The sequence below is a fragment of the Molothrus ater genome, chromosome 2 (assembly GCF_012460135.2).
Source record: "Molothrus ater isolate BHLD 08-10-18 breed brown headed cowbird chromosome 2, BPBGC_Mater_1.1, whole genome shotgun sequence".
Lineage (NCBI taxonomy): Eukaryota > Metazoa > Chordata > Aves > Passeriformes > Icteridae > Molothrus > Molothrus ater.
This window is the reverse complement of record NC_050479.2, coordinates 13,812,881-13,836,924: the sequence shown is the minus strand read 5'-3', so window position 1 is coordinate 13,836,924 and position 24,044 is coordinate 13,812,881. Positions and strand designations below refer to the sequence as shown.

General features: G+C 39.4%; 1 protein-coding gene across 1 annotated transcript in view; it reads left to right on the top strand.

Moving 5' to 3' along the window:
• Positions 1 to 24,044, top strand: part of PDK3 (pyruvate dehydrogenase kinase 3) — a 54,628-nt gene that overhangs the window by 23,597 nt on the left and 6,987 nt on the right. The window contains exons 3-9 of the mRNA XM_036382374.2: positions 2,081 to 2,152; positions 9,713 to 9,897; positions 12,004 to 12,093; positions 15,377 to 15,454; positions 17,567 to 17,643; positions 18,878 to 18,979; positions 19,590 to 19,700. Coding sequence (XP_036238267.1) covers positions 2,081 to 2,152; positions 9,713 to 9,897; positions 12,004 to 12,093; positions 15,377 to 15,454; positions 17,567 to 17,643; positions 18,878 to 18,979; positions 19,590 to 19,700 — 715 coding nt within the window. The remainder of the gene's footprint in view (positions 1 to 2,080; positions 2,153 to 9,712; positions 9,898 to 12,003; positions 12,094 to 15,376; positions 15,455 to 17,566; positions 17,644 to 18,877; positions 18,980 to 19,589; positions 19,701 to 24,044) is intronic.

Genomic DNA, 24,044 nt, shown 5'->3' with positions numbered 1-24,044 from the left:
TTATATGATGACAGGTGGGGGTTGAAGAACATGTACCTCTATGAGTGAGCATGATCATGATTTAATTGTTGCATGTGAATCAGCCAAGTTCAGAGTGTGATGGTTGTGAACTGGTGACATTTCTTAGCAGCATAAAATAACATCTTTTAAAATAAGCACTACTAGAGGTATGAGCTACGTGCCCTTCTTGTAAGTAACAAATATTTGGGGGATTTCTGTAATGGTTCCTGATGTTTACAGGAGGCCACAGATGCACTGAGGGACAGGAGCTGCTGTTCCTGTACTGAACATGGTGAAAATGTCAGTGTTCCTGAGGAATGTCACAGTGACCTGTGGCTGAAGCTTGAAAAGGAGGTGGACCAGGTGCCATGTGGTTCTGGAGGGAGTCACATAGACAGCAGTGCTGGCCCAAGCTTCACTGTTGCTTGAAGATGCAGGATGAAGTTTCATAGCCTAATTAAGCTGCTCTTAACATAGAACTGCTACCAAAAGAGCTTATGCATGGGTCGTTTTGTTGAGCTGACCTAATCTACTGGGTAGCTGCTACTGAAAAGGGAGAGGCTTGGTTGTGTGCTTTGCTTTTTCCTTGTGTAGGCTCTGTGGTTGTCTCTTCTCTCTTGTGTTAGCTTTAGCTGTTTACACCTTTTCAATTAGTTGTTTTCATGTGCAAAAAAGAAAAAGGTTTGTTTGGTTTTTCTTCTGTTTCACCGCTGCTGGGAGTTGGAGCTGTTGACACACACGTGTGATTAACACCTGATTAGTGTTGATGCTGTAGTTTGAGCGGTAGTACTTAACTGTGGCGGTGTTCGCAGGGGTCTTAGGATGAGGGAAGAGACAAGAATGTCGACTCCACGTTTCAGAAGGCTTGATTTATTATGTTATGATATATATTATATTAAAACTACAGTAAAAGAATAGAAGAAAGGATTTCATCAGAAGGCTAGCTAAGAATAGAAAAGGAATGAATAACAAAGGCTTGTGACTGACCGAGACAGTCCGGACAGCTGGACTGTGATTGGCCATTAATTAGAAACAACCAGATGAGACCAATCACAGATTCACCTGTTGCATTCCACAGCAGCAGATAATCATTGTTTACATTTTGTTCCTGAGGCCTCTCAGCTTCTCAGAGAAAAAATCCTAAGGAAAGGATTTTTCATAAAATATGTCTGTGACACTTAACCAGGAGTGAAGGGAGAGTAATGTTGAAACCCTGCCTTTTATGTGTGTGATTGATTCCTTGTGTGATTATTTACCTCAGGAAAGAGGTCCTGGTTCTGTGGTCCTTAAAGCTCCATGTGTGCTGCTGAATGTGTCTGCTCCAGGGGTGATGGCTGGTCCTGAGGCGTGGCACATTTGTACTGGCGGTGCCAAGGTCCTACAGAGCAGGCTGGCCACGTTCATGTTGAGGGCTTCTGGTTTGGGTCCTCTGTGGTACCTCTGGGGCTCTGAGCCTCAGTTAATCTCCTGTGAACCAAAAGTCTGAGCAGGAGAGAGCTGTGTTGTGCAAGAGGGGTTTATTTGAAACCGAGGGTTGTGTCACACGGAGGAGCTCTGGGAGTGTGTGAATGGGTGTGCTCTCCTGGAGACCTCTGGTAGGACCAGCTTGGTGCAGTCCTGTTATTGTGCCTTTTATGGAGTGTTCCCCTGAGCTTTCTTTTGAAAGAAAACTTGGATTGCTCTTGAGGAATATGGGAAAAAACTAACATCAGAGTTAGTTAGTTAGTTAGTACAGAGTAGATGAGCGGAAAAATCAAAATACAGGGACAAACTACCTGAAATTACAGATGTACCCATAGAGAGATTTTGCTCCTGTTGACTCCAGTTTCATTTATATAGAAATTTTCCTGAATTGCAGACTGTAAGGTTATAAGTAATACTTTTTCAATTAATATAATATATTGTAGTTGCTTTCTTTCCCTTTGTTGCAGCATCCCACCTACTTTTAGTCTTTGAAGAGAACGGTGTACTGTGCATCTGTTACTTTTACATGACCCTGTAGTCTTAAAACTAAAGAAATTAAAATGTATTTTATGTTTAAGTATTTTAATTCTCTTTTTATAATTTTTGCTTATTTCAGGTACATGCAGAGTTTCCTTGAGCTTTTAGAATATGAAAATAAAAGTCCTGAGGATCCTCATGTTCTGGATGAGTGAGTATCTAAAAATGAACTGTTAGGAAAAAGAAGTTAATCTGTCTCAAATACCAAGTGGTTTTATACTCTAGGAAAACAGTTACCTTAATTGTAAGTTAGAATGTATATGTCAAAAGCTAAAATTGTAATCTGGAGTAGAATGTAGGTATCTTAAGTGCTTTTGAACAGTCTATTTTGTATTTATGCAGACTGGTAGTTTAAGAAATGGCATGAAATGCTTCCTTCAAGACTGTATTGAGAAAACAACATGGATGGGAGACTATACTTGCGTATCAGATACTTAAGACTAAAGTGTTGTTTTAGTATACATTGGGCTTAGTGCTCTATTGTAAATAAAGTATGTTAATACATTCGTAGTTTGGGGTTTTTTCAGTTTGAAAGCATTCTGATGTGTCAGTCATTGTTTTTATCTAAAAGCTTTTTTAATGGACTTCAATTAGTGGTGTTCACCTACCTAATGAGTACCATTACTTGAAAAGAAAGGAAGACTTAGCCAATTTTCTTTATCAACAAAATCACATTGAAATTGCTATTAGAATGTTTCCTTGAAATGTGTGTGCATAAAACAGAGAAGAACCCCACACGTGAGAACAGCAGGTGCAACATATGCATCAGAGACTTGAAAACAAAATAACTAAACCACAAACACACACACACTCATACAGACAGCTGTCCATTACGAGGGTCTGTTGTTACCCTGTACCTATAGCAGTCAGCTTTGTTTCAGGATATTGCTTATTGCAGGATTTTGTTCCATTAATTATCTTTCTTAGGGTAGTTTGTCTTTTGGATTCCTTTTTAAGTTCTGAAATCCTGCATGATCAAGAAGTGCTTTAAAGAGAGCTTCATCAAATGCCTTGCTCTGTTTGTGCACCATGCAGCCTGTGTTGTGCAAAAATGGTGTTTTGCCTTCAGCAAACTTCATATACATACATTGTGTTGTTACATCAGGTTAAATAAGGGCTTTGGGAGGTGCTGCATTTCAAATGTTGTGCACTTTTGGTTGTGAGCATGTTACCTGAGATCTTGACACTTTAGCTTTTGTGTTTCAACCAATACACGTAGGAGAAACTCAGGTGCACGAGTACAAAGTTCCCTGCGTGGCAGAGCTGTAGAAGGAGCCATATGGATTAAAGACTGACTGAATTGGAGTGCTATTGAACAAGGGGGAAGTAACCATTTACTCAGAGTGAGTTCTATGCTGGAATGCTGCCTGCAGTTCTGGGTACTGCCTTTTAAGAAATTAAAACACTCACGGGCAGTACTGATGTGAAGGGAACAAGATTTAGAGCCTTGGATATTTCCACCTCTGAATAATGCTGAAGGCATTTGTCTAGACTGGCAAAAAAAGATACTGGAGACACTGGAAGTCTGCATGTGCCAAAAAGTAAGGTCACTGTAATAAAGCATAATGGGTTGCTCTAACTGAAGAACTGGAGCATTAAAAAATGTCTGTTTTTTTATTAAAGTTGAGAATGTGTGCAGAGCAAAAAGTAAAGATTGTAATATTAATGAGAACAGACTGAGGCTGTAGAGCATCCATTTTAAAAGCTTTTACAAGTAGATTAGATAGATTTAGTGACATTCTAGGCGTGCTTATTCTGTAGAGGATAAATCAACTCAATTTTTCAACCACCTCTAGCTGTCACATTTTGTGATTCTGTATTTACATCATCAGCATGTTTGCTGATGACACAGGAATTTCTGTTTGTGACTAGTTTATCAGCAGGCTTTCCTTTATGGGGTTAAGTTACCAAAACTTAGGTGTCTGTTGCCCTTTGAGATGGCATGAGCTGTCCTAAGCACCTGAGTGAGCTTGGCAAATGAAACACAGGTCCTTTTAAGCCTGTCATGTCCAGGATATGTGGGTTGAGGTTGTGGTTTTGTAACTTCTGAAACCATCTTTCAGTATTTAGGTAGATGAATTTCAGCTTTTTATGAACTTCAGAGGTTCAAGGTAGATCACAGTATAATAAATAAAGGCTGATGAGTAGTTCTCTTGGAGATCTAGTTTAGAGTCTCATAATTAACACATCAATTATCTGATTCTACCGTATGGATATGGCATTCCTGATACTGTTTCATGGCAACTGCAAATACTGTTTGCTATGCTCTAAATGAGTATGAGAACAAATATTTCATAATGAAGCAAATATCAATATCATTCAGGATAACTGTTTGTTAAAAGCTTTGAAATCTTGCACTTATTGTATTCTGTGTAATTAAGTAGATAAAATAAGTATGCATGGAATTTATTGCTACCTGTTGAGGTGAAGTTCAGCTGGGGTCTTTGACAATAAGACCTGTCTTCTATACCACATCTGACCTTTGAAAAGACATTAAAACTGTATTATCTGATTAAAAAGCAGATTTGTTCTTTTTGGCAGTATTGGAGAGACTGTCTAAGATTAGAAAGTCAGATTTACTTTCCTGCTCTGGGATGTCAACTATTCCTAACTTACTGAAGCCTATGCCATTTAATTGCATATTGAGCTGTAATTAGACCTTTTAAAATATTCTTTACAAACTATGTCTTTCAAAAATAGTCTTGACTATGTCTATATTTATCTTAGGATTATACAGATAAATCTAACAAATTTCTCAGCTCCTGTGTCAGTATTCCATGTTGCTGCTACCTAGCCATATCCTAATTTCATGTCTTGTGGTCAGAAGCCCATCAGTATAGTCAGGAAGAATCAGGAATGCTGCTTTTCACTGGGGAAAACCCCCACATTTCTGAGTTAATTTAAGTTTGCATAAAAGTTTTCTGTTCTCTTCTGACTACATGTATCATTGCGTGTGGAATTTTAGTCTTTATCTAGGACTTTAAGTCCTAGAAGACACTTTGTTTAAGTGTCTTTAGGGATGCATAAATAGAAATAGTTCTTTTCTTTAACCAGATTGATTTGCTTAAAGAAAAACCTGGAAGATTATAAGGTATGTCTGGTCCTTTGGACCAAAACCCTTTTTGCAGGCAGTAGCTGTGGGGTATCTCTGAGTACCTTACCAAAAGCAACCTGTGAGGGGTTGGAGCAGCTTCATCTCTTGGCTCCTTTCTGCTGTCCTGTTCCTGTGTGGAACATGCTCTAGAACAGCACACTTTACTTGTTAATGTTACAGGGTATATGGCTCATCGTGCACAAGACCCAGCCTTGCATCCTTTGGTCACTGAATGCCCGTCCTTGTCCAAGGATATCAGGTGATTTAGGCATTTCATGATGGCCCCCATCCCTTCTCCCTTAACTAGTGTCACAGGATGTGAATCTTGCCTGGGTAGAAGTGCCTTTGTTCCAGTACCATCCCAGCAGCTTCTGTTTGGAGCTGAACATGGTCCTGTCCACCTCAGACACTCAAAAAACATGAAGAATAACAGGGCAGTTGATTTTTAGAAATTAAAGAGTGCCTTGTTGGACTTCCTGTCAGCTGAGGTGAACGTTTCTGTTCTGGCTAATCAGGGTAACAGTAGCAGAGGAGAGAAGGGGAGCTAAACCGATCATTCAAGGAGGTTGGATATCCACAGATGTTCTCTATCAGTGTTGGCAGTAGTTCTTCAATTACTGTTTTCTGAAATGGTGCAATGCTTTTATCAGTTGAACAGAAGACTGTCCCCTGACTATTTGTGGTTTTATTGCTGCTTGTCTGGGGAGCCTGCTGTAGTGTTCTCAGAGTTTGGGCTCTCTTTTTGGGGAAACCATTTTCTGTATTAATGTTATGGTACTATAGATGTCATCCATGTACTGGCACAGCTGTGTGTGAGGCCACACAGTGAAGTGAACTGGGAAATGGATGTAGTGGAAGAGTAGCCCACTTTGAGCTCTGTGCTCCCTAAAATGTTAGCATGTGGCTCACAAAGGCAGCAGTGCCCCTGCAGTGGAGAGAGAGGGTGAGTGGTTATAGGAGTTGGTGCAGAGACTAAACTAAAGCTGATTGTCAGAGTGGCCCAACTTCTCTCTGCTCCTAGTGAATGAATTGGGAAGTTCGTGAGTTTTATCTTTTTTGTGAATGTTGGACAAAATCCTTTGAAGAGATTTTTTTCCATTGGCATTGTTCTAATGAAGCATTTCAGAAGTGTTTCAGTTTCTCTGTTGCCTTCTGTTGGTTAGCAGACCTCATGAAGCCCCAGTGCAGCATTGCCACGTTCCTGTCACTGTCAGTAGCATGGGCATTTGTAAAATGGTAGGTTACTTTTACCTTTTTGATAACACAGATATCTTCTTTAGCTGTAGAGGGGTGAGGTGGAAGTTTTTCTGCAGTTCTGCCAAACAGTGTGATAACAGGGAGCCCCAAGATAAGGTGTCCACGCTCGGTGAAGGGTGCAACGGGCAAAAGTGTTGGAAATTTCCCAAGATGTCACTATCCAGTAAACACATGGGTTTAAGATGTGTTTCAAAATTGAAGGGTTTGTAAAAACTGCTGTTCACATGTGCTCTCAAAGGACATTTAGTGCAGCCTCTACACCCCCGAGTTTCTCTTTGTGGCCCTCTCAAGGGAGGGTGTAGGGGAGTGTCCTGGAGCTGGCAGCCACTGAGGCTGTCAGCTGCCAGCATGTCTGAGATAACGTGCACAAGGAACTTGGTAAACAAGAGCCTTCCTTTCTTCAGAGTTGCAGTTAAAATAGTGGCTCTGTAAGCAGTTTGAGCTAAGTAAATGTTGGAGTACATCTGATTAAGAAGGTGCCGTTTTGTTACTTTTACGTAAAGTGAAATGCTACTTTAATTAGTTTTGAACTTTGGAAGTAGATATACTTTCTAGTAGAGAAATCTTTCAGAGTGTGAACTTTCACCTCTCTTTCTTGTGATATTCAGCTGCCAGTTAGCACTGATTCAAAAAGCAGCAGCCATTGAGAAAAACCTCAGACCATTGCATTTGTTGTATTTAAAAGGGCTTTTACTCTACTCATCACTTTTGTGCTTTTCATGTTTCAGGTAATATTATCCATAAGAGACACTAAAAAAATCCCTTTGTCTTTATATTGACTTTCTTATGCTTGTTTTCTTGTACTGTAATGATGGATCAAAACAGAATTATATATATAGGTTATTAGGAAGTTAATTAATGATTGTCACAACACAAGTTATTTCTTGTATTTGCAGAATTTTTTAGCCTTCATTTATTTAACACCTCTGGTAATGCCTTAAGTATTCTTCTGTTAATGCAGAAACCACTGAAGCTCACTGAACTAAAGTGGCTTCTTATTAATATCTCTCCTTTGTCAAACCAACTGCATTATTTATTCTTCGTGGCTTTGAAAATACACAGAATTGTGGACAAAAAATGTAACTGGTAGAAAATTTTCAGAGCTGTTCTGGAGTATTCCTAGTTAATCCCATACACAGTTTAAAAATTCCTTGATATGGTCTCCCACAGTTTGAGCACAGTAAAAGCTTTGTGGCTTTCGGGGGTGTAACAGGTAGAGGGACTGTAAGGAATGAGTGTTAAGGTTAAGGAGTTGTATTCTGATTTCTGCTCTGCTACTTTGAAATGTGCCTGTATTCATCTTGTGTTTGTTCCTTTAAAAACATCTGCTTAATGGAAACACATGAGTGAACTCAGTTATCTTGGAAGATGGAGCAGGAGTTTTGTCATATCAGTGCAATAATCAGGCATTCCTTTATTATATATTTAGTTTTATGCTGACTAAGCTTCAGCTATGATTTTGCTGGTCTGCAGCAGATAAACCTAAGTCCTTTGCCCTTTGGCATGGTCTGTGCATTGAAGCACTTTTGTAGTGGGATATCAGTGAACAATTTGCCCTCTTGGCATCAGGTATATATTTTGGATAGTGGAGGTATTTAAAAACAAATAGCAGAGCAAACAACAGCTAGGAGAGAGTGTTGTCAGTTGTGTTTCAGATGTGACTGTAAACATTGCTTCCAGCTCTGCTCTTTGCCAGGGCCTTGTGCTCAGAAACAGAGAAGCAGCACAAGTACAGCCGGGCACCAGGCTCTGACATCGCCTCTCTGAGGTAACAGATCCCACAGAGCCAAGGCTCCGTAAACACATCAGGTCTATAAACCTTTTAAGCATTAAATGTTCTAAGCTGCCCAGTCAGCAAGACTGGTAAGTAAGAGAACAGTCATTCTGTACTGTGATAGTATTTAGAATGGGGAATTAGGTAGTTAAAACTTCCCCTTTTTTATGCAACAGAGTACTGTTGAAAGACTGCTGAACTGTTTGTTAACACACAGGCAAAAACTGCTAGCTAGACTTGGGATCAGGAAAAAACTAGTAAAAAGGGATCCTACATTCCTTTGCAGATGGCAGTGTAGAGTGGGGGCAATTATTTTAAAGGTGTATCACTTGTTAAAAATGGTATAAAAAATTGCTGTCTTGACTAAGTGGTGCTGAAAAGGAAGAAAACATCTTATTTATATGTGGTGACCAATGGCTGGGTTTTTTTACTTTTTGTGGTCTTGGTTCTTTCCCTTGTTCATTTGCAGGGGGATTGGACTAGATGACCCTTCAGTGATTTCTGTGATTCTTTCATTAGCTAATGTATATTCTGCTTTTGATAAAAATAAAATACATTTATTTTCAGTATTTGTTACAAATCTACAAAGAATGTTCTATTGATGTTTTTTGGAAAAGGATCTGTAGAGTTGTAGACGCAGGCATGGTTGAACAAGTGTTCCAGCTCTGCTTTCTTTGGAAAGCTGCATTTCACCATTTGTACTTTCTATAACAGCATTATATAAACATTGTGGTGTTAACATTAATTTAACATTAATTTAACATTGGAGAATGTAGCAGGATTAAGTAGTGCTGATTTTCCACCTGTTCCTCTTTAGAAAGCTATTATTAATTGATATTTCAAGTATGTATGGGTTTGCATGTGGGGGAAAAAAGGATGAGCACATTGAAGGTCATAGGTGTTGAGCAGCCTTGGCAGGAGAGACAGAAATCCTCTGAGCTGTTTGAAAGGAAATGCTCGTTAAAAGCAATGGGAGTTTTGTCTAAAAGCTGCCGAGCTCCGGACGAGAGCTCCGTTGTATTCGCTCTGCCATCCAGTGGTGGCAGAGGAAACTGAACACGAGTCGCACACACGATTACCTGTCCTGAGATTCTAACTTAGCCCACGAGATGGAAGGTGAAGGAAATGCATTCAAAATTCACTGCATGGGTTCAGGTGTTGGGAAGAAAACACAATTTTTTCTAAGAAATAATAAAGGGGGGTCAGTTTTTTTTTCCCTGAGTTTCCTTTCCAGTCTCTCAGCTACTGTTAGGAGTTACAGGGGATGACAGTTATGGTAGTACATATGATTGTGGTGAAAGAGAATCTTTTGCTATCCATCAGTGTTGAAGAGAGATTAATTTAATTTCAATGAATATTTGTGGGAGAAATAACTTATTTGGAGCTCTAAATGCTTCACAGGTCTTGTGAGTGAGAGGTTGATCAAATATTTGTCTTTAAATAGGCTTGTTTAGGTATTATATTTTTGTATTTTCCCTCTGATATTTGTTACTGACTGGGAGGCATAGTAAACAGATAATATGGTTATGCTGTTGTTGAGTTTAATTTTATTTCTAACAATCTGTTTCTAATTTTGTTTCCTCCAGCTTTTTGGATGTTTTAATTAAAGTTAGGAACAGACACAATGACGTGGTTCCAACCATGGCACAAGGGGTGATTGAGTACAAGGAAAAATATGGCTTTGATCCATTTGTTAGCAGTAACATCCAGTATTTCCTAGATAGATTCTACACCAACCGCATCTCTTTCCGTATGCTTATTAACCAACACAGTAAGTAATTGCTTTTCTCTTCCTTGGAAACTCAGTTATTGCTTGTAAACCTGAAGATGAAGCTTTGTTTTATATTTTTTTTTTCCTTACTCATGACTGTTCTGTGGCAAAAGCTAATTGTGGCAAAAGCTATACTGGCAGCTGTTGATTTGGTACTTTGCAATGATCAGAAATGAATCCAAAACACCAGTATGCTTTCTTTTAGAATTGTCAGTCTTTGTTAGTGTGGTGTTGCTTTTTAGTCTTACTGGCTGAGATGGCTTGTGAAGTGATACATAAAGTATTATTAGGTAGTAGTAGAGTAGCTGTATCTTCTGCTCACAGAGTTTTCAACATAGTTTGTAGAGCTCATTTATTTCATAATGAAATGCAAAGATGCTATACATTTTGAATAGGTTAGGTACTATACATCCTGTTTTTTCCAGCAAGTTATCTAGACTTTCTTGCCTTCTAAAGAAGGTTGAGTATTTCTAACTGAAGTTTTAAATTCCATCTCTTGTCTTCCCTTACTTCCTATTTCCTATTTATGAATAAATGCTGGAATTAGTCATCCTTTGTCATTAGGTTCTGTTTCATTTGTTGTTACTAATAAACTCGCTTTTTTATATTCATATTACAGAGTGAAGGGAGTTACTTGCACAGCTCCTATTAACCAGTATGTGTAACCATGCAGAAAGTGATCTGTGTAAAGTTAAGGACAGTCTTCTGATCTGCTTTAGTGTGTCTTGTGCCTTCTAGCTCTAGAACTTCATTCTCTGCTCAGTCTTTTGCTTTTCTGAGCTCTTAGAAGTTGTTGTATGCTGCAGATAATGCAAATGCTGGAGTATGAGGTGTTTTACTACAAGTTGTGTGTCTTTCCAGTAACCTTTCATGTGACTAATTAACCAAATGCCTTGCTGTGGGTGTACAGATAACTTGAATGTGGCAAAGCACAGAAAATGAGAGAAATGTACAGCTTTTTCTTTACTTGCACCTGGGCAGAGAAATGACAGACATAAAACCAAGTTAAAAGGCTTTCAAAGAAGAGTTCTAGCAATAGAGTACAAACATTGTCCTAGTATAATTCTTGGGCTGAGTGCTACTGTAATTTGCAGTAATCCTAAAATATTAAACTTGAGTCATTCAACTGAACTAGCTTTTCCTGTGGATCCTCCTCTTTAATTGTTTGGAGCTTAGAACTGCTTGTAGATGCTTAAAGTTTAGTTAACCTTGTATAATGTCTGTGTGTTAGCAGTGTGTGGTCTGTCTGTAATGGCAAATATTAATCTTGAAGCACTGAAGAAAAAGATAATTGGAAAGCAGAATGCAAATCCAGGTTTTTGCATGGTTTGCATTTCTGTTCCTACATTCCTGGCAGACTGTTTGTTTCCTCCAGAACTGTTCTGCAGGACACAGTGCCCAGTGTGTGAGCTTGCTGTGCCCAGGGTAGGAAAAGCTTTCAGATTTAGACTTTTGCTCACCTCATGCTGCACCTGCTTCATGTCAGAGCTCACTTACTTGCTAAAATGGCAGAAAATCACTCCTGAAATAAAGTACAAAACCTTTCTACTTTGGGAGTTTTCTTTAAACTCTTGGTGAAGGGTCTGGTGAGTAGCAGACCCTTGTACAGAGAGGGAGTGGGGATCATACTGCTGAGATCCAGGGAGTGGAGTGAGTGAGACCTCTGTGCCTGCTGTGAAATTGCAGCTTAGGTGAGTGTTAAAGGCTTCTAATGATGCCTTACAGCTCCACAGTCCTTTTTACTGTAATGTTTTCATTGTTGTGAGTGCTTCTGTTCTGACATAACAGTATGAATGGAGTGTTTTATATTTTAATTTTATCTAATTTTTGTGATCTGCTTTGAAATGTAGGTTTTCACCTTAACCCTCCCACATCATGAATTCTGTTTTAACTAGTCTTGACTGTAAAAACTGAAAATAAAGAAAAGGGAGGGAAGATGAGCAGTTAGACAAGTAGTCTCCTTAAAGGAGGATTCTGGCAACTTGCTGGAGTATCTTTTTACAAAATGATGCAGTATCCAGTAAATCTCAGATACCATCAGATTCCAACTTTCTGGCCTGCCTCAAGGGTAATAAATAATTTACTACCATTTCTTTTTTATTTTAGCACTTCTGTTTGGTGGAGATATTAATCCTGCTCATCCCAAACATATTGGAAGTATTGATCCTAATTGTGATGTGGCAGAGGTGGTTAAAGGTAAGATGAAGTTAATATTTTTGTTACTGAAATCCCCTAATTTAAAATATTCAGAAATAATTTATTGACATACAAGCAACTGAAGGTGATTTAGATCCATTTCTTCTTTTCTTATTTTATTAAATGAAAGTACTGCTCACAATAAAGCCTGGGGCTTATTGAGCCTTTCTAATGTTTTCATTATTGAAAAGAGAGAAACTTTTAGTTTGTTAACAGAACTAAGAACACAATTTGATTTTTAATAGCTTTAACTTGTACTTTGAAATATCAGATAAAGTGTCTAAATGTTTTGTTAAACTTCAGGTGTTTTCTTCCTGAAATACTTAGAAGCAGGTTCTCATGTACTGCTTTTGTATCACATGAGGTATTACAGGAAACTAAGAGTAAGTGAAATTTCAATTTTGTTTAGCTAGGCCTTTTAGTAAAATGTCCTCAGGTGTGCAGCTATCCCGGTGAAGCTCCACATTGCTCTGTCACCTGATCATACACAGCCTGTTCTGTCTCCTGCAGAAGACATGGATGTGATGGTTGTACCTGACTGGCCTGGCACAGTCACACTGCAGGTCCTGTTTGCTCTGTGTTGTGAATGTTTACCTGCTTTCAGAACGTTAGCAAGGAGGCATGAGGCAATGCTTCCTGCTTCAGGAACATCTCCATGGAAGGTTCACACTCTGGAGTGTCTGTCTGCAAATGCAGGTCGTGCTGTTGGAGAGAATTGCAGGCTCTGTCCTTTGCTGCTGTTTGTGCAGCTGCAAAGGGGGGTAGAATGTGTTTCTTCACTTTCTCTCAACCTTTGGTGAAGTGAGAGGGAAGCCTTTCTTATCTCAAAGTCTGACCTGCATGATAGCTCACTTTGTAATGCTTTTTACAGCTCTCTTACAGCTTTTTTTCTACCCCTTCTTGGCTCCTGAGGTGGTCTTTTTCATCAGCTTTTTTTCCTTTTGATTGACCTTATTCCACTTTGGCCTCAGCATTTTGTAGGTTACAGCCATGTTGTTTATTTAGCTTTGCCTTCTAATAGCAATATTTGAATCAATTTTGATCATCAGATTCACAGTTGCTGCCTTTGACAGGGGAGTGCACAGTGTCAGACAGTGCTAAGTCCAGTTTTCAAACAAGTAGCTAAACTAGATCATACACAAAACTGACCAAACAGTGTCCAGTGTTGCCTTTCAGAAAAATAAAATGGCTTAAAGACAGGGGCTGTACAGTCCTGTCATGGTGATCGAGGCCTTTTCCTTCTAGAATTGGTGGAAGGGTTAATTTATGTTCTGTATGCTGTGCTAGCTCCCAAATGTTCTGGTTCACAGGCAGCCTTCTGAGCAGTTGATCAGTTAAAATGTTGATTTTGGTAATGTATGTGGCAGCTATAAGCCCTGTGTGCCCTTCAGACAATGTAGAAATGATTTAAACAGCCACATCTTGCTTCAAGCAGCTGCACCAAGTGCTGTGTCTGTGCTGCCTGAGCTGGCTCTCTCTGTCTCGCTGTCTGTCCTGCAATGAGACTTTTGAGCTGACAGCAAATTCAGGTTTTTTCTGGAGCCAGGATTTTAGATTTACCAATAAATCTCTCACTGCTATTGCTGCTTAATCTCCATCCACACCATGAAGCATGCTTTGAACTTCACAGTCTCTTCCACAGTCATAGGACTCTGCTAGAGAATTGGCTTCTAGAGGAAGATGAAATGTTAGCCTGCACTCAGAGTGTTTGACCCAGATTTGCTAAGAAAACAATAAGAAATCTTTCAAATACAGAATTACAGAATGGGTCAGGTTGGAAGGGAGAACAGCAAATCATGTGGTCCAACCTCCCTCCCTGCTCAAGCAGGGCCATCCCAGAGCACCTGGCACAGAATTCTGCCCAGGTGATTCTTGAACATCTTCAGTGAAGGAGATTCCACACCCTCTCTGGGCAATCTGTGCCAGTGCTCCTACCCTGCACAGGGAAGAAGTTCTTCCTCATGTTCACGTGGAGCTTCCTGTGCATCAATTTCTGCCTCTGTTCCTATTGCTCAGCATCACAGAAAAGAGCCTCCAAAAGGCTCCATCCTCTTGGCACCTCCCCTGCAGACACTTTTAAACAGTGATGGGCTTTCCTCAGTTGTCTCTTCTCGAGGCTGAGCAGGCCCAGCTCCCTCAGACTTTGCTCATAAGAGAGATGTTCCAATCTCTTCATCCTTGTTTCCCTTCACTGGATCTGCTCCAGGAAATCTGTCTCTCTTGTCCAGAGGAGCCCAGAACTGGACACAGCCCTCCAGACACGCCTCACTGGGGCTGGGTGGAGGGGCAGGGTCACCTCCCTGCCCTGCTGGCACTGCTGTCCCTAATGCACCCCAGGATCCCACTGGCCCTCTTGGCCCCAGGGCCCTGCTGGCTCATGGACAGCTCATTGTCCATGGACCCCCAGGCCCTTCTCTGCAGAGCTGCTTTCCAGCAGGGCACCCCCAGCCTGTGCTGGTGCCTGGGCTGGTCCCTCCCCAGTGCAGGAGCCTGCATTTGCCTTTTCTGAATTCCAGACCATTCCTCTGCCCATCCCTCCAGCCTGTCAGGGCCCTTCTGAAGGGCTGCCCAGCTCTCGGGGGTGTTGGCCACTCCTCCCAGCTCTGGGCCTGCAGTGAGATCACTGAGGAGGCCTCTGCCCCTTCCTGCAAGTCATAGATGGGTAAATTAAACAATATTGCCTGGTATTGAACCTTAGGGGCCACCTCTAGTGACAAAGGGTAACTTACACTTTCTGATTGTGTTTCAACAATACATAAAGCCTGATTTGGTCTATGGGGAGGTATTTTCAGGGGGAGTCATTTTTGGTTCAGTGAGAAGAAACAAAGAATCTTCTCCAGCTTTTCCCCCAAGAGACCTTGAAAATTAAGTATTGTAAATACTTATTTTATTTGGAGAACCTGAATTTGTGGCTGCAGTGTCATTCTTTTTATTTTGGATGGAAAGAACAAGTATTAAATTGTGATTAGGAAATAAAAAATAAGTAGATGTTATGGTCAGCCTAAGATTACATCCTTCTGGTTTTCAAGCCCTGAACAAAGAAGAAAAATAGTTTCTCTCCAGTACTGTGCTTTTCTTTGTAGAGCTTTAGATAGAGTTTTCCCTTTCCTGGCAACTGGGCTATGAGTGTAGAGAGAAAAAAGGGATTAGATTGGATACCAGCTTTATGCTTGTAAACTGGTGCTCAAAGTGAGTGTTCTGTTTGTGGTCCTTCACAGGGAGGATGGACACTGCTGGCATTGCTTGATTTTGATAAATCCGTGTTTGTTCTGTTGTTTTGTAGATGCTTATGAAACAGCTAAGATGTTATGTGAACAGTACTATACAGTGGCACCTGATCTGGAAGTTGAAGAATTCAATGGTAATTATGAAATTAATTTAACTGATGTGTGTAAGAAAATAAATTTCTGGTATCTGTGATTCCTAATTTTGTTATTTAATTGTAAATTATAATTTGAACTATGCAGTTACTTTTGTTCTAATGTGTCTACGTAGGCACCTGAGCTATAGTTTATCATCATGATGTGTACTTCTTTGTGCTGAAAGCAGAGCTTTATCTGCTAATTTCACTATCACTTTAAAGAAAATAAACCAAGACTCCTCATAACTGAGAAGGAAATATGCCTGCTGTCTCATCTTCTAACAGAACTCAAACTTGTTTTATTCCAAAATATGCTTATAAGCCCATGAATTCCACTGGCATTCTCAACACAGTAGTGAGCCCTTCTGTGTAAGATGGCAAAATTGGGATTTTTATTAGGTAGTCTATACTTTAAATCCTATCATAAATCTCTCACATGGAAATCTGTTTCAAGTTGATTGCAGAGATGATAATTGGATGACACCAAACTGATGAGACAGGCTGTGTCAGCATACTGGCTGCTTTCTGTTCATTATTTTATTGACAAAAGGGAGCTTATTTTGTTTTAGTTAAAAAAAATTTCCTGAGTGATCCTCTCCCAGATTTTGGACAGCAGCCAAACATAAGACTAAGATGGTTCCAAACTTCAGCAGAAGAATTGCAAAAGTCTCAGAAATAGGTAACACTCAATGGGAGAGTGTGGTACTTGGAATGTGTGTTGCTCAAAGTACTACTGAGCAGTGTAGAAATATTTCTCTACACAAGGTGATGCTGTCAGCAATGATGCATTGCCACCCATCTCTCCTAAATACAAAGGACCCAGCCTTCCCCTTTTAAACTGAGTGATTCTAGAGATAGAAGTACTGAGTGTTGCAGCAGAGGACTCAATCAATGCAAAATTCATCTGAAGGCATAAGTAAAAAGATCCAGCAGTAGAGAAAGCAAGTTGCTGGAGCTTTAAAGAAAAAAAAAGTGAATAAAGAATTATGTGTTTCCTTTAAATCAGCTTATCAACATGAAGAAAGCAGCTTTGCAAATTACCTTGCAAGAGCAACAATGACTCATTTTCTATCTCTGTGCCTCTAACAAGTGTGAGTCAGTTTGCCTTGGTTTCAGTGAAGCATGAGGGAATGGGAGTATGGACAGACAAAAATAACAGAATAAAATATCAAGTTGCCTTGCAGAGCATTGTTTTGGTCTTCTCCTTTTCCTAGGAGTTTTCATTACCATGTTTCTTAAAATAATGACTGGGATTGTTACCAGCCCTCAGTGCCAAAAGGAATGACGTTGACTCCAGTCATGTTCTTTGTGCATATTTAAATCTTCCTGGAAGATTTTTCTGTATGAAGCAGACAGTTTGAGACTTCCCTTCAGTCTGACTCTCTGTAACTGCATAATTTAATGCCAGTAGATACATGAATGTTCAGGGATGACTTCATCTTCAGCCCCTGAAGTGTCCTGGAATGTATTAAATGCAGCTGTATTATTTCCTGCCCAATCAATCAATGAGCACTCTGGCATTCAGACCTGTGCCAAGCCATACCCCTCTGCTAGAACACTCACAGTGGGACAGCAGTGGACAAACAATTCAGTGATGGCTTGGAATATGCAAGCTGGGATATTTTTTGAAGTAAAATTGAAAATTTTTGTGAATACTTGTATTTTGTGTGTTTTAATGAAGGGAAAATATGTAGTTGAATTCAGAATATTTAAACAGTGGGGTTTTCTTTACTTTAAGAATCTTTCTGTGCAGCAAATATGCTTAAATACTATGTGAGCATGTCAAATTTTCCTACTTAATTAGGAATGTTTTCTTGGTTAGTGTACATTGTTGTAGGAAACCAACCATTACTTAGTGAAATTTCATATCTAAACAAAGTCTGCTGACTGGATGGATTTGAAGATCATAATTATAATGTGGTCTTTCAGGTGATAGCAGTGACTAAAACTTATGGTTTTACTTCATGGAACTAATTTTGCACTGGGAAAATTGGAACATGCTTACATACTTGTCTGTGCCTACATGTGTGTGTTATTCTGGTAAACAGCAGTGCTACAAAATACTGTTCTGAAGGAAAAATATTTGATGCTTTTATTTCTCTTTTTTTTTAGCTAAAGCTCCAAACAAGCCTATTCAAGTAGTCTATGTACCTTCTCATTTGTTTCATATGTTATTTGAATTATTCAAGGTAGGTTGCACTTAATAATGCTGGGGGGGGGGTTGTGACCCTATTGCTGTTGAAATTGATTCCTTTCAGTTACAGTTCTTAAATATTATTTCAGTTTTCCTTTCTTAAGCTTATCCTTAAGTTTCAAACACTCTTCACTTGTTCAAAAGCCAGACTTCAGTCCCTCTCTTATGACCCTGTGTACTTAAAAACTGCCTGGCCTCCCACTTCTCCTGTTGTGCTTTTGTAGCTTTTTTGATTAACTTAGAACACTCATGACAGTCTGGGTTTGCAGTGATGGAATATTCATAACCTTGCAGTTTTTATGAGCTTGCTTCTTTATTGCATATTTGAGGACTAGGATCAGTGATCCTAACCTATTTGAGGTTAGGATCAGTGTCTTTTTTGTGAAAACAGGCCCTGTATCTTTGAATGGTGAAGATTACATGCTTTGTTCTGGTTTTATATTTTCTGAATAATTGGAACAAGAGTGCAAATGGAACATGTGAGAGCTGCCAGATCATTTGAAAGAAGAGAGGAGGTCTCTAGGTGGTGCAGCTGAATGCCAGAAATTGAGAGGAAAACTTGTATTTGGCCAGAGAGAAACTTTTTCAAAGTACTGTTTTTTGGGGTTTGATTTCTGAAATTTGTCAACTATGTTCATTGAGGTCTTCTCCCATTTTGCCATTTGTAACATTAGTTTTGGAGCAGAACAGATGAGAATTTGTACAGTACATGTGAGTATGTTTTTGGTCCAAGTCATGAAACAGGCTGAAATGAATTCATGAAACAGGCTGAAGCCAGTAAGTTGTAGCTGTAAAGAACTGAGACTGGCACTGGAAACTCTTAACATGAAGTCAGATGGACAGATGGTAACTTACACATGACCCAGGCTGAGAAAATCAAAACTAGCTCTCTGTGGTGAATGGCACTGTTGGTGTGGTGATGATGGAGGTGAAGGATGTTCTCATCCTGTGGATATATTTACTTGATTTCACACAGGACCAAAAAAAAAAAAAAGCCTTGCTTTCTTTTTTCTGACTATATCAAATAAATAAAGGTATGTATAATAAGTTGAAATGTAAAAATTTAACTGGGCAATTCATTGAATTTGTGTTAAATACAGGCTTTTCTATCTTGTACACAACTGTAGGACAGAGTGGATGCTACAAAATAAATTCAAGTTCTAGCCTGTCAGAAAAATCTTCTATGTTAAAGTTAGAATCAAAGAGACTGTGTTTTCTTTTATCTTCAGAATTCAATGAGAGCCACAGTGGAATTGCATGAAGGTAAGAAAGAAGCGTATCCATCGATCAAAACCTTAGTCACTTTGGGGAAAGAAGATCTATCTATTAAGGTAAATGCCTAAAAACAATACACATTCCAAACCTGCTAGGTTTAGAGTAGAATGACTTTTAATTTGAAAAAGCAAATTAATTATTGTATCACCTGCTTCATATTCATTGGAACAGAATATTTTCAGTTGGGAAGCACCTACAAGGAGCATCTTGTCCACCTGCCTGACCACTTCAGGGCTCACCAGTAGCCAAAGCACATTTGTTAGGGGCAATGTCCAAGTGCATCTTGGTCACTGAGAGACCTGGGCCATTGACCATCTCTCTAGGAAACCTGTTCTGCTCTTTCACTGCCCTTCCCATACAGAAATGCTTCCTGATGTCCACTCTAAACCTCCCCTGATGTTGCTTGCAACTTTGAACTGTTCCCACATGTCCCATTGGTGGATCCAGGGAGATGAGATCAGCACCACCCCCCCAGTTCCCCTCCTCAGGAAGCTGTAGACCATGGCAAGGTCACTCCCAGCCTACTTTTCTCCAAACCAGACAGCCCCAAAGTCCCTAACTGCTCCTTTAGTTAATTTCTAAAGTAATTTATATAATGCTTCTTGATGTTTTGTGGGTTTTTTTCCAGAATCTAATGTTTGAAACTCTTCAATTTTCATTCCTCAGATAAGTGACAAAGGTGGAGGTGTCCCTCTAAGAAAAATAGACAGATTGTTTAACTACATGTACTCAACAGCACCCAGGCCCAGTCTGGAGCCCTCGAGGGCTGTGCCTTTGGTAAGCAATTGCAATATGTGTTTAAATGTCCCTTTGCAATACTCTGATTTTACAGTGCCCTTCACTGCAATCTGCTGGATCAGGTTTTCATTGAGGAAATATTTTATCATTAGCAAATCTTTCCAGGTAGAACAGGAGAAAATGTATTCTGTTATCATCACTTAGTCTACAGAATAGAAAATTACTTTGCTTTGTCTTGACATTACATTCTTGGAAACAAGCATAAAAAATCTACACAAGCACAGTGTTTTCACAGGTTAATGGGCAGGATCATTAGTGCTATGTTACTGAGCAGGTGAATTACCTAATGAGCTCCTCTTTGATGTATAAATTACTCTTAATCTAAGTTTCCTATCATAAATGGATTAAAAAGATGGGCCACACTGCTCAGCACTTGAGAAGCACCTTCTGGCAATGCATAAGCTTATACTGAAGCTTAAAGATAATTTTTGTCGAAGTTATGGACTTAAACACATCAAAAAACATACCAAATCCTGCATATGGTATGAACATATTTGGTATATTCCTATTAAATTGGAAATATCTTCTGTGATACTGCTTTCTCAGATACATCAGGGCCATATTTCAAATAAAAAAATACTTCCCCATAGTTTCTTTTAAGCAGGGAAATTATTTCAGTGTTGAATGTGTAGATTCTTTTAGCAAGCATGATTTAAAAAAATATTAAAATACTATTTCTAAATTGTTTTATTAAATTGCATATTGGCTCATTGTGATAAAAATTGTATAGCTATTGTTCCACTTGTCTGGTTTCAGTAAGTGGATTAATACAGATACTGTGTTTTGCCTCTTCTGATGTCTGTTGCTGCTGATGCAATCCTTTCTCTCTAAGCTTGTTGAGAAGTTGATTCTCTAAGAAATTTCCTTTCCCTGCTTAGGAACATTCTCATCTAGCATGTTCCTAAGTAGTTGGGTTTTTTTCTCCCCTGCTGATCCTTCTGTGCTTCAAGTGCCTTCAGATGGATAATGGGGCAGGGTATGGAATCACAGGATCATTAAGAATGGAAGTGACCTCCCAGGACCGAGTCCAGCCTTTGACCAGGCACCACCATGTGAATTAAACCACAGCACCAAGTGCCATGTCCAGTTGTTTCCTAATGCTTCCAGGGATGGTGACTGACTCCAGTACCTCCCTGGCCAGCCAGTTTCAATTCTTGACAATCCTTCCAGTGAAGAAATTCTTCCTGATGTCCTGAACATACCTGGCACAGCTTGGGGCTGTTCCCTCTTGTCCATGTGACTATTTTGGGTATAAAATATTTAACAGTAAACTGAGGGTAAAATCACTTCAGAGTGACTCAGAGGTAATAAAGTTCCTCTGAGCTTATGAGCAGAAAGTCTTTATGGTGCTGCCTTGGTCCACAGTGGGTACCCCATTGTGGCATGGCAGTGCATTGCACTGGGTCTGCCCTTTGCACTGTGGGAGGTGTGAAACCCAGTCCTGTGTCTGCACTACTTGGTACTGATCCTTCACAGCTCCTACCTCTACAGCACATGTCAGTCTCATGTTTCAAGCTTCTGCTTTTTCATAGGAAATCTTCTTGAATGTGGTGAGAGGCAACAGGCCTTAATTCAAATATAAGCTTTTTTCTTTGTCACAAATGGTAGAAGCTCTCTTGATGCATAATCTGCCTTTGTTCTGTCTCACTTTTGATCAGCAATTTACCCTATCAGTCTACAAGGATTTCCTGAAACCCATACTCAGGATAAACTTACACCTTGATTACCACTTGTATTCACTATTAAACTGTCTCTTCCTTTGTAGCTCTGATTGTAAAATGTGTTCATCTTAGGACTGACACAATTCTTTTTTCTTTTTTTCAGTGCATCTTTAGCAATGCATTGCTATATTTACTTCCTCATTTTTAAAACTGCTTACTTTGATTCTGTGGCGTTTATCTTTGCTATTCTTCTATATCCCATTTTCTGGCTTTATTTTCCTTTCCCAGTCTATGCCACTGTAGTCAAACCTACAGAGGATCCCCCTCTCTTGTGAGTCTGGCAGCTTTTGCCCTGTGAGTCTGACCAATGCCTGCACAGGACTGAAAGTTGAGAAAAGCTGTTCAGTTCTATTATTATATGTATGTGCAGAAAGAAAAAAGTCATAAACTCTGAGTCTGTGCCAAATCTTGCCACTAACAAGGGCTCACCAGTGAAGTTTGACATGTTATGTGTTATGGCCCAGATCCGGTTAAAAACAGTTACGCAGTGCTTTGTATGTCAGTCTGGAAATAAAAATCCTTCAGCAGAAAGGTTCCACATAAATCCTCTTTGATGTCCATGCAGAAGGAGTCTCTTTAGGGACAAAGACCAAGCCACTAAAGAATTATAGTGCTGCAGAAGGCTGATAGTGTGTCATCCTTGATTTAGGTAATATTCTAAGCTAAGCTGAGGTGAAGTGTAAACAGACCTATTTTTCTGTTCTAACTTCTTTCCCGTTGTTATATGATCCCCTGTCTAGTTTATGAAACATACATGGAATTGGGCAGTGGAAGAGAGGTATCCTTCTCTTGATTGGGGAAAATTTTTTACTCCCTGTCATTGCAAATGTTGTTTAAATCCTGCTGAGAAACCTTGTTACCATGGCAGCATTCAGATTCTAGTGGGTTTTAGGTTCATCTCCACTGCACAGAGTAGAGATTAAACACATGGTCGTGTAATGATAGTGGGTTTTCTTAGGGAATTTATTGGTTCTCTCTCTGACAGCATTTGTTTATAGTAGGAGAAATGTGGCTTAAATTAGTTTTAATTAAAATCTGTCCATGCTAGTAACACAGAAATGTAATAACTTGCTTTTTGTTTAATGCATACCATAACATTTAATGATAAATTTACTCTAAGGAGTTTTCCTTTCTCAAGGCAGGTGTGCCATCACAGACTGTTCTGTCCCCTAGGTCAAGCACAGATCTATGTAGTAAACACCTCTTGTTAATTCTCTTCTGCAAAATAGACCCTTTGCAAGGCCAGGATTTAACAAGGTACTCATCTGGGGTCTCTTGTCTGTAATTCTTGTAAGTTACCTGGTTTGGACAGCACCCTAAAGGCAGTGCAGAGAGCTGACAGTAGATGTGTGAAAGAGGGCTGTATGAAATAATGATGTGGGCTAGCACAGGGCATAAAGGAACAGGAGACAAACAGAATTGGCTTTTAAGGAGGGGTAGTTCTGGAGTGAGAAAAGTATAACGTGTTTTCAGTATTGTTTGATACAGCCCTTTACTTGAGCTGGTCTTTGGGCTATGGACTGTCCACAAGTTGCCTTTTGGCTGCTGTGCTTTATAATTTCTTTATTGTATTTATTGTCCAGTCTCCAGAGGAGGAAATCAGCTTTTAATTTTTTTTTAGTACTTTCTAAGACAGCCAAATAAATTTTTTAGAGGTTAAGAAAGAAATCTCTGAAGTTTCAAGGCCAGATGTTTGAAAGTGATGCGTCTCTAGTGGGAGATGAAATTTCTCTCTGAGAAATTTAAAACATGATGTTGGGAAAAGTTCAGCTAAACAACTGTTTTAACTCTATTAAGGGACACTAATAGGTATGACAAGCAGTGTGAAAAGGGCATTTCAGTGTCTCATTTTGCTCAGGAGAAGTAAGTGAGCAACTGTAAACCAATTTTATATTAAATTTAGAATTCTGTAAAAACACGGGGAAAATGGCCTAAAGATATTGTAGTAGATGACAGCAAGAGAATTTGTGGTGGACACTGTAGTACAAGTTCTTTAATGTTCACTTTTCCCTCAAGGATTTCCTATAAAGTGATACCACATATTAGCTGTACATAATGCTTGCAAATCCTTCTTCTTAGCATTCTCTTTTTGGTGTAATTTTAGGCCTTTGTTTATAAAATTCAGGGCATGTTTATCACTTTCTGTCATGTTGCTTTTGTAGAAATATTATTGTGGAATGAATTTATTGGTTTTTTGAAAGCTTCAAGTGTTTATTTTTTCTCATAGTCCACCCATACTACCTTGCCTTGTATATGTTTGGGGATTTTTTCCAAATGCTTGTGTGTTTGGAATAGTTCCTTTATTGCACTGGATAATCCTGAAAAGTTCAGGTGGGATTTGGGTGCATAACCACCCTCTGTGGTTCTCAGCACACAGCCAGTCATCTGAAAGTCATGTTAAGCAAAATCTTACTCCCTGGCTCCAGTGAGAGAGAATTGGAGGGTTTTCTTACAGCTTTTCTGACAAGGGAGGGTTGGAAGAGGTGCCATGTGATTGATCTTGTTGCAGGCATGGTTATGAATATTAGTTTTGTCAATTTAAAATCTAAACTTTTGACCCATCAAGTCCATTATGCTTTGAAAATTGTGTGGATGGTACTGC